We start from the raw sequence: 11,941 nt of genomic DNA, 5'->3' as shown, positions 1-11,941 counted from the left end.
ATATATATAGATGTATTTATATATATATTTACATTTATATTTATATATGAGTATTATGTATATCTGTATTCCATCTTCCAGGGACAGCATTGTTTTTCTTCACAAACATCGTGTGCCTATAGAAGTACTTGACAACGTAAGATTTTGTAGCTCTGATAAATAGAATATCTCGATGTCACTAGACATTCTTCAGTCAGTTTTACAGAGAATTCGTCATTTATTTCTAAATAAGCAGTGAAATACCTTACGGCTATTTTACCTCATCACCCATTCTGACATATCTGTATTTAACCTTCGCTACATTTTTTTGTTGCATTTATGTATGGAAGTCACTACAGACATAATCTAATGTAACCAAACATCGTAAATTCCGGAAAATCCGATTGCATTTAACATTTAGTCGTAGTTTTCTTCTTCTTCTTCTTCTTCTTCTTCTTCTTCTTCTTCTTCTTCTTCTTCTTCTTCTTCTTCTTCTTCTTCTTAGTCTTCTTCTTTTCCATCATCTTCTTCTTTTCCATCATCTTCTTCTTGTTATCATCATCATCATCATCATCATCATCATCATCATCATCATCATCACCGTCACCATCATAATCATCATCATCGTCAACCTGTAAGGTGTTACTCAAGCACACAACTATGAGTCCACTGCATCTTATCGTAGAATCAACTGTAAGTTAATGAAGATCATGAGAAAAACTATTATTCTCTTTTGTCATCTTATTTTCTTTTATATGTGTGTGTGTATGTGTGAGAGAGAGAGAGAGAGAGGGGGGAGAGAGAGAGAGAGAGAGAGAGAGAGAGAGAGAGAAAGAGAGAGAGAAAGAAAGAGAGTCAAATTTCTTCAAGAATTATATGATATCAATTATGAAACACTTTTACTCTCATAATAAGTATTTTTCTGCATTGGAAATGTGCTTACTGCTTAACTACATTTTCCATTCCTTTCTGTCATGTACGACCTCATACTTAGAATCGTAAGTTGCTATTGAATCTGTTATGGTATAGGATTTAGGTTTTGTCATTTTATCAGGCTCACTCAATTAATTTTGATATGAGAAGCGTGACTGATGCATCGGATGATATATTTTAGCGATTGGTTATTGTTTCTATTGAGTATCTTATATAAGCCATATATACATTAGATACTTACGAGCTATTGATCGTGTTCTACTAGATCGTAATGAACCGATATATATATATAAAGGCTAACACGCCAAAACTTCGAAGTCATTGTCACCTTTCTTCTTATAAAAGATAAGAAATATGTACTCTACAAAATGTATGGAGTAATTCTTCAGTTTAATAGGCAGGTGTTTTTGTTTTAATTGGATATGAAAATATTCAGATATATAAATATATATAGAGAGAGGGGACAGGGAGAGAGCGAGAGACAGATAGGCAGACAAACAGAGACAGAATGGTAAGATTGTTGTTAGTTGATCTTAAACATTTTTCGGATTTTTTTTCTCACAGTGAAATAAAGCGAGGTGTTTTGTTTTGTATGTTTGTTGATGTCGAATTTTGCTGTACTATGAGTTTATCTTTTTAAACTTTCTGTCCATTTTATAGAATTAAAATTCTATGCCATGATGCTTATAATTTTATTTCTGTTGTGTTTCAGTTGCTGTTGTGGTAGCCTTTTTCATTTGTTGGGCGCCGTTTCATATCCAGCGCCTCATGGTGTTTTATGTAAAGGAGTGGACAATAAAGCTGCGTCAAGTAGAAAAGATAATATTCTACATATCAGGCATTCTGTACTACTTCAGCGCGACAATCAATCCTATACTGTACAACATAATGTCCGTCAAATTTCGACAGGCTTTCAAAATGACACTGCTGAACTTGTGTAGCAAAAACACTCCGAGAAATCATACATTCATGCTGTACAGATATACATTTAAAGATCGGAAACACTCTCTTGATATCGTCAACAAAGCCAAGAACTGTTTCATTCCTCCACGTGAATGTGGCCCTCCCTGCATATGCCCAGTTCCGAGTAGTGGGAACTCTCATTCAGGGTATCATAAAAGTAATACGGTGCCCCTTTCAGTATTAAAAGACGAAAGAAACTGAACCATGGCAGTCATTTGCTTACGAAACAAATAAACATCATAGTCATATCTCTAAATTTTATGTATTAACAACCTGAAGAAACGTTCCTTTCTGTTTTATAGCAGTTGTTGTTTCACCTAGTGTTGTTACTACCGATGATGATGACGAGGAGGAGGAGGAGGAGAAAAGAGTTATTTGACTTAATGATAAGGATAGACATTACAATAATCTTCATGGATAAGGGCCGTAACCGTCCAATAACATGCGAATATTTTCGGCTCTTCGTTTCGAATGATTAACCCATCATTTTCTTATAATTAATTACATACACAGAAACATCCAACCGTGCGCACATGAGCGCGTGCATATTTGTTTGTTTCTGGTGTGCTTATGTGTATGTGTGTGTATATGTGTGTGCACGCTTGCGCGTTTGTGCGCGTACACGCGCGCATGTAACTACAATGGTCGTTAAAAGGAAAACAAGAAGAACAATGAATGACAAATAAGAAACAATGAATCTAAATGTTCATCAGACGGAAAGTATAAAATTGTGAGAAAGAGAAATAGTCAATGAGGAAAAATATCAGCGAATTATTAGAAACCAGGTGGGAATATGGTGATCATGGTAGGTGTGAGGATGCCAATATATTGAGTGTATCTATATCTGGAGATGATAGTAATTGTGTATGCATATGTGTGTGTGCATGTGTGTGGGTGGGTGTGGGTGTGTAGTATGAATAGTAGTCAACAAAGAAAGAAAATAAATTTCTGTCTGCGGAGACAATATAGCTTGTATGAGATCAGAATATGTAGAGGTGGAGGAAAGAAAGGCGTAATGCAGTAAGTAATATATGAATAAAGTATACAGAATGTTTAAATCTTAATGATATGCAGTAAAGTAATAATGACATTTTACATTATGACATAATTGTAAATTTCTTACAGAAATACTTAACGAAATAAATGTCGCCTAATATAATGTATAATAAAACTTGAAATATTATCGAAAGAATATATATATCCTGCTTGACCAAGTTAGAAATCTACCGAATAAACTCATTAGCATACGACAATTATATAACAGATATTGTTATTTCAGGTTGTAAGAAATCTAGGGAAAACCAAACAACTGTTCTTCAGAGAAAACGCACCCTCGGGCAAATGTATCGGCCATTAACACTCCTTACACTCTAAGGGCGTCGGGCCGCATCTAGGATACTTCTCTGCCGCAATACTCTGTACTACTGTCTGCACTTCTTCCCCCGCTGGGTGGTTAAGATGACTAAGTGCCAAGGTACTTTCAGTGTTGTAACCAGTTCAACCTGAGGCATTAGTTGACTTTAGGGTTAAATAACGAATTAATTTATCAACTTATATTGTATAGTTGTTACGTTATCCTGAAAAAAATTCTATGCATTTATTCTGACTCGCCTTCCACTTTTGTCCCCCGGTTCCTTGCTACAAACTTGATTTTCTCATTTAAGTATATAGATTTACTCCATCTTGTCGATATTCAGAAATAACTTTAAACAACGCTCGTTTCAATGTAATTTTATTACTTTTTCATTCCTTTACGCCTACTCTTCCTTATCACTTCAACTCTTTTCATTTCTCCTTTCTATTATGTCCAACGAGAGTTGCCTTCCTGTCATTCGATCGATTAATAGTTCATTTTTTTCACAATTGATTTTTCTCTTACTGTTTACAGTATAAAGCCATTTGAATTATTATAGACAGCTTTACATCACTGAAGAATTATGTAATTAGTGAAACTGTTAACAACACGTAATATATATGTACATAGCGTTCTTAATGATATGTGGCCAATTGCTGATGAAAACAAAGATTATATTCATTCATGGTAGTAATTTGAACTCACACCCACAGAATATGACTTTTCCCTTCAGTTTATTCAACTCTGCTGTTAGGTCATTTTAGTCTCTAATACATCAAACCAACATTGACATCAGCCGCAACAGCACGAAAATAAACTGATATCTGTAACTGATTTCTTTCGTGAAAGGTTTGAAGTACATATTACTCTACTACCTATTGTAAGATTTTAATCTGAATCATGTTAAATTATGCATTCTTACAGTGAACTGATCCGAGCAATGAGCAATTCAAAATTGCATGATATTGTAAATGAAGGAGTCGAATGAACTGTTCGCTTGTCTCCAGACTATCTATAGGCTGTCACATAAATAGTTGAGTAAGACTCTTCATATTTCATTTACGTTCACCACCAGCAAATGGTTGCAAGTAATGATTTTGAAGTTATGCTGCTCGCTTCACATCTCGACCCTCACAGCTAATCACTTTGATGAGTTGCAGGAACATTGATAATACAAAATGATGCACAGTTTACAGTTATAAACCATTGTAACTATAAGCTTATAGTTACAAGCGATTGTGCCAAACGGTTACCAGCCATTACAACTTACTTTTACGCAGCCTTCGACCTCTGTTACATTAATGCAATCCAAAAGGAGCTCTTCGCTCAGCTAGTCTCACCACGAAACAACTCCTTAGTTGGTTGAATTCCCAAAATTGTTAACATATTTCTGACTGTTCCCGTAAAAGGGTATTAATTTTATCCTCTGTTTTTTAAGTCAGTCTAAGAGGTAATCTAATTTACATAGATTCTGTATAGCACATTTTCTACACAAAAATTACTGAACTAAAATCGATATATAGACATTTTAATGATGAATTTCAATGGATGTCTTTATTGTTCGTACATTTACATGCTTCTGTTTCATCTTACTTCAAACTACATTTTATATGATTTTCAGGAATAGTTAAATCGCCACTTTGAGCGGGGTAGAACTAAACAATATAAAAGGAGAAATGAAAGCAAAAATAGTAAAATCTTGTAAATATGCAAATAGAAAAACTTCATTTCTCGTCTTCTCTGCACAAATTATACATCACGTTAACATAATTATTTTTACACACACACACATATATATATATATACAAATAAGAAGAAGACAAAGGAAATTCTTTAACATGCTTTAGTGATTCGTTACAATTATTTCTCTACCAACTCTACCTGCAACGCCAGATTACGCAAGAATTCGAAGTGAAAATTCGAAAATTTGCGTATTGTTGGCAGTTTTAAACATAGAGAGGCACTTCATCAGATCTGCAACAAAGGTGTGCTACACCAACTGAGATAATGAAGTGATATACACCTAGACAGCCTTGAAATACAAGAGAATAAAAGGAAGGCGCAAAATTCTCGACCAAATATTTTTACTGAATAGGAGAATTTTTTCAAAACATTTTAATTAGAAATATGAAGAATATAAATAAGAATTTAAGGAAGGCGTGCTATGAAAATAGTTTTGTTCAATCCTATATTTTGGGTATTCTGAAACGTAAATTACCGAAATAATACGGAGTTATGTGTAAAGGATTGTCAAAAGATAAAAACAATAAGCTGTGGCGAATCTGTTTACCTATCAAGGCGGCGAGATGGCAGAAAAGTTAGCACGCCGGGCGAAATTCTTAGCGGTATTTTGTCTGTCTTTATGTTCAGAGTTCAAATTCCGCCGAGTTCGACTTTACCTTTTATCCTTTCGGGGTCGATAAATTAAGTATCAGTTGCGTACTGTTATCGATCTAATCGACTGGCCTCTTCCCCAAAAATTTCGAGCCTTGTGCCTAGAGCAGAAAAGAATCTGTTTACTGATCAGTAAAGTAATTTATATAAGAGAAGCAAATTGATAGGATATTTAAATACATAAAAAATAAAATTTGAATATTTAGTTATTAATGATATTAACATTGATGGTGATTATGAAAGAATGTTTGAATGTTAAAGATGTCAGTGTAAGAATTACATTTTGGCTACTCTCTATGAAAACAAGTCAACACTGTTTAATGATATACGATGTAATATTAAAAAGCCATCATTGTACATTTACGCATGCAGTGTGTATATATGAAGCATCATTGCATTTTCAATGCGTATTCATGTTAAGACTTTCATATTTACCAAGATTCACATAGATTTTCACTTTCTCTCGAATGCAGTCAAACACATTATTCTGATTTCATTCATATACGCTGAACCACCATTCACGTGGGAATACCTTCTTGTGAATATTTGAATATTTGAGTGGTCTTGTGGATGTCGAATTAAGTTATTAGATTTTTTATGGCCATTTGAATATGAATCAAAAAAAATTTGGTGGAGTTTGTATGGGTTTATTACAGTTGCTATCAATTTCAGTATATCATGGAGTTGAAATGTTTATACGTTTCAAATATTTTGTGTTGACATAGTGTAATCCCTTCCGATTGTATTAGTATTTTTAGTAGAGCAACATATGCATAGATTCAGTGTCAAGGCCTTCTCATTTTATATAATATATTGTATAATCCACTCTACTAATCAACATCGACCATATAAACAATAACTATATGTGTGTACGTGCTAGTGCGTGTATTTAGACGCACACATATACATCTATTCGTATATATGAATCATTCACATACGGTAGTGTGTGAATAATATTCTTAAGGTCAACATTTACTCACACGCGACCACTTTTAGTCTTTGCCGCTAATTCAGTTTTTTCTTTAACAAATTTGATGTTTATAATTTTTAGATTGGTCGACCCGTAAGCTACATTTTGAACTGCAAAATTTGAAATTTGGCTCAGTAAAAAGAAGTTGATATTTCAAATATGTGCGGTCAAAAAGCGTAAATACACACACACACACACACACACACACATGCACATACACGTAAGTGACTTTTAAAACGCCCATGATAGGAAACAAAGGTGAGTGGGACGAACACGTAGTTTTAAGGAGAGAGTTAACAACAAATGATGACAAGTGGACCCTTTTCTGCTTTCAATCGTAAATAAACACTCACAAAGACACACACACATACACATACATATATACGCATACATACATACATATATACATACATACATACTTATTGCAGAAAAATGTCACTGAGGTTTAAAGTTTAATCCTTTTCACCTAATCAGAAAGCGGGATTTATAAGTTGGCATTCTCTACATGATAGTTGTCTATCACGCAATGAAAACAAAGTCTTTATGCAAGGAAGAATTTTTATTAAACAAAAGAAATCAAAGCATTACCACGACCAAAATTGTAAGAACTTCTGAAGTTTTAATAAATTTTCTTGTTTGCTTTTAAACTTTAATTCAATATTATGAACAGCAGAATTTATATTATTATTTCTTAGGGTAAATTGACAAGGTTTTCAGATAGTATGATTCGATTTTCAGAGTATCAGTATTCAGATTTTTTTTTTTTTCAGGCAAGTTGACAAGAACAGTAGCTGAATTGCAGGCTTTATTTTAATTTTGCATGAATTTCAACTAACAAACTAACTTAGCTCCTCCTGCCTTATGGTGGGTGCATTGGCTATTTTTGCATTTTTTAAAATTTTATATTAGCCATGGCTTTATCATTCATATGATCAAATTATCTTCGTATTATATAGTTGATATATTCTCATACCTCTTCTTGCTAACTCTCCTTACTGTAAATAGATATAGCTCATTTATTTCTTGATTTTATAATAAAATTAGTATTACATTAATATTCACTTTTACATAGAAAATTATTTTTCATAATGAATTTTTGCACTTTTTCTTTTGGCGCGTTCGTATTATGCACTTCGTTTCAGTATAAAAAAATTTATATACAGTGGAGATATAGGATCTAATATATTTTTACAATTATAATTACATTTCTCATTATCCTAAAAAATTATTGATTTTAAAGGAAATAAATATACAGGTAGGTTTCATTTAATTGAAATATCCTTTAACAAAGGAATATCTATTAGTTTTATTGCATTGCCTGGAAAAAAAGTGGATTACAATGAAAAATGCGGGCGCATGCATGTTTTTATTCAGAAGTTGTCACACCTGGAAAAGTACAGAATAAGATTTCTACAGTAGAATTTGCCTAACTCGTCACCTCTAAAGGAAACTAAAAGGTACTTAAGATCAAAATTCTACACTACTTAAAATATTGCAGCCGAGAATAATATTTTTTTTAATTAAAATACGTCATATTAGGTAAATTTGAAATAACTTGTTTTATGTATTATGATAATCTAAAAAACAAGTAAATCTTTAAAAGCATGGTACAAAAAGAATCAAAAATAAATTTAGACAAAATTTTTTTAATCATGTCTTTTGAAATATACAATAGAAATAGTCATTTTATTTAGTTGTATCAAGTACAAACAATAAGATATGAAATTGTAAATAATATTGCACAAGATTTTTTTTTTTCAGTTGAATAGAAATCCCATTACAAAAAAAAATTGAACACAGTAGAATGGTTATTAAATGGTTTCAAATCAACCATATGCTCAGTAAATTCTTCCACATTAAAGAATAATTAATTTAATCTGACAAATAAACCACATGTAAAATTTATTAGTTAGCATTAATACAGTAGAATTAGTCTAATTCGTCTTTGGCTACTCCGTTACTTCACCTAATTGGTTACTTTCAATTTTTTTCGTAGAGATGACTAATTAGGCGAATTCTACTGTATTTTTTGAGTGAATTCTATTTTATTACATTTTTAAAATATTGCTTTTTCCAAAAATAAGCCCATGGACTTAAATATCGACTTAGATAATTTTGCTTAAATAAATTTTTTTCTGAAAATAAAAATTAGTGGGGCTATACATGAATAGAATTTCTGGATAGAAGCCCAGTAATGTTTTTATAATTTTTGTTTTAATAAAATATAGTAAATTTTTAAAATGTTATTCTCGGCTGCAATATTTTAAGGCAAATGTATGAACTTGTCCATTAAGAGTACAGCAATATTTTAAAGTAAATGTATGAACATGTCCATTGTAGTACAGCAATTGTAGGAGATTTGTATTATCTGAAGACACTGATCTAAATAAGAACGAACATGAAGTAGAAGATCTTCATTTAAATTCAAAAGAATTTAAATCAAAATCTTCTACATAAAATTTAGTACTCTTGAAGATTGGTTTACTTCTAACCTCAGCAGAAATTATAGTTTGAATGAATCAAATTTTTCTTTCTATCCGATCTGAGATAAATTATATACCATTTATCAACAAATATTTCCGTTTATTTTCAAAAAATTCCTTAATTTATTTTGTTCCTGAATTCTTGCCAAATATAAAATATACCTCAAAGGCGGCGAGCTGGCAGAATCGTTAGAACGCCGGGCGAAATGCTTAGTAGTATTTCTTCTGTCGCTACGTTCTGAGTTCAAATTCAACCGAGGTCGACTTTGCCTTTCATCCTTTTGGGGTAGTTAAATTAAGTACCAGTTGAGTACTGGGGTCGATGTAATCGACTATTCCTCTTCCCCAACTTTCAGGCCTTGTGCCTATAGTAGAAAGGATTATATAATATACCTCCAAAACACTGCACTGATGAGAAACGACAAGTCGAAACATGTTTTCTGTAAAAATTAAAAGACGAATTATGTTAATTGAAATCAATGGAATATCAAAAAATGAAAATATATAGTGTCTACTGTTTAATTAATGCACTATTGTGATTTCTCTCCCTTTCAAAGAAGCTGAATAACCAATGAGAAATGAGTTTATACAGAGGCAGAAGTCTCAACCGAATATATCAAACATAATAACCATCGTTGTGAGAGTAGTTTGTCTAAATAATTTGGCCGATGAAGAAATGGTTATCTTGACATCCATGAATTTGCAGAGGAAATGGATGTCCTGACATCTTTTAAAATACACAGACACAGAATAAATGGAATCAAAATTTTTTCCATAAAATCCAGCTTTATTAAAACAGATCCTACTGCCAAAGTCACCACAGGATGATATTGCGGCTGTTTTGATAAATTGCAAAACTTCTCAATTTGATCTGAACAGAATTATGAACCATATTCATTTTTATTAAATATTTCTTTCTACATCTAACCGTCAATTTGTATGGTATTCCTGGTATTTTCTGAAATCTTGCCAAATATAATATAATTCATGTACCTTTAAATCTTTTTGCACCAGTGAGACACGAAATGTCGAAACAATATTGTTTACAAATATTAAAATGCTAATTGTATATGGAACAAAAATAAATAAGAATGATAAAAGCACGTTGTGTTCTCATTAATTTGTTTATCATATATCTGTTGTGTGTGTCTCAAAACAAGACGTTGGAATGAAATTTTTTGTATCATTTATTCACTATTACACATGTTTCAGTTGCTAATAGGAATTATAAATTTGTACATGTAGGATAAACATGTAAAGAAATGTTTTATAAGAAATTCTTCAGACATAAAATCAAATAATTCAAATTCACATGTGGATGAAGCGTTTATATATAGTTAGTAATCGGAATTCATATAGATATTGGGAGAGAGAATGAAGAGCAAATCTAGGAGAGACATTTAACGATTAGCGTTATAAGTCTATACATATATACGCACTTATACCAGGTTGACGGTCACGGGCTGTTCTTCATTTCTTTACTTTGCTGTTGAATTGTACAATCATTTCGTCTAATAACACCGACCTATCACTTGGTTATAGCCCACCAGCTAAAGTGAGATATTGGAGTGTGTTATTGGAAGCCATCATGTAAGAGTTTAGGAGTTCAATGAGAACCAGTGATGCCTGTCCACCTAACCATCCCTGGAAAGGTACAGCTGCGAGACACCGAACGTACTTCCTCTATTCAGATCCCCCATACACATCACACTGTTATCTGAAATGAAAAATAATAAAACATTCAAACAGCAGGTAGTGTCCGCACGATAAAACAGTATAATGAGATGATGAGGAGAGTATATTTACTTTTGAGATGTATACCACCAGCCAAGATAACTTCGTCGTAATTCTGTCAGTAGATAGATTGGAAGACAATTAGGAGAGACTGCTTATATATAGCTAGGGTCCTGCAGGAATCGAGGATAGAGAGGAAGAGAGAGAAAGAGTGATTCAGAGAGAGTGGGGCAGAGAGAGGCAAGGAGAGATAGGCACAGAGAGAGAGAGAGAGGGCCAGGCAACTAGTACATCATGCGGGAATAATTCTTTTGGCTTTTTTTTAGAACAAAAGCTATGCAGTTAATCAAAGTATGCAGCTAAATTATCAACACAATTTTGTCATTTTATCGGTAGTTTATTTACGCCGGTAGCAAAGAATTCTGGAGAGCAAGACGTGATGAAATCACGAAAGGCTGTTTTTGCATCTTCTCCAGATTGGAAGTGTTTTATTATGGTTTTCTATTAAACATATACTCAATGTATGCTTAATATGTATCATTACCCTACATTCTCTGGAAAAAATGTCTAGATGGACTCTTTTCATTGAAAAGCTGTTAGTGTGGTTCACTCCAAATGTGAAGAATCTGAAAAAAAAAAAGAAAGGACATTACACAGAATAATGAAAGCATAACAATACTGTTGTCATAGTGTGCATACCAGCTGGAAAAAGTTTTATTAAAATCGATTGACAGAAAACCGAGAAATCCTAAATTTCACTCCTAAACAATTAGCGTGGTTCTAAGTGTATGTATACATACGCACGCAATTACGTATGCGCACGCGTGTGTTTGCGTGAGTATCTACGTATTCATGCACATGTGTATATGTATGTAAATCGATATGCATGCACGTAATTATAATTCCACATATTCCTATAAGGTATTTCACATGCTGTTTGATAATGTACTTGCCTCTTTCTTGGGTTTATGTGAATGTATGCACACACATACTTAAATAATTATTGCTATGTGTAGATAAATTTCAAGTGTGTATGTGTGTGCTTGTGTATTTATGTACATATGCGTGTATGTATATAAGTATGTATATATATATATATATATATATATATATATATATATATATATATAT

The 11,941-nt window shown here is 32.5% G+C and overlaps 1 protein-coding gene across 1 annotated transcript in view; it reads left to right on the top strand.

The window, feature by feature from the left end:
* LOC106868725 (pyrokinin-1 receptor) overlaps window positions 1–4,797 on the top strand; it is a 39,542-nt gene extending 34,745 nt beyond the window's left edge. The window contains exon 3 of the mRNA XM_014914120.2: window positions 1,625–4,797. Within this exon, the coding sequence (XP_014769606.1) occupies window positions 1,625–2,076 (452 nt within the window). The 3' untranslated portion in view covers window positions 2,077–4,797. The remainder of the gene's footprint in view (window positions 1–1,624) is intronic.
* The last annotated feature ends 7,144 nt before the right edge of the window (window positions 4,798–11,941 follow it).

This window comes from Octopus bimaculoides, chromosome 13, assembly GCF_001194135.2.
Source record: "Octopus bimaculoides isolate UCB-OBI-ISO-001 chromosome 13, ASM119413v2, whole genome shotgun sequence".
NCBI classification, from domain to species: Eukaryota; Metazoa; Mollusca; class Cephalopoda; order Octopoda; family Octopodidae; genus Octopus; species Octopus bimaculoides.
This window is presented reverse-complemented; position numbering and strand designations above follow the sequence as displayed.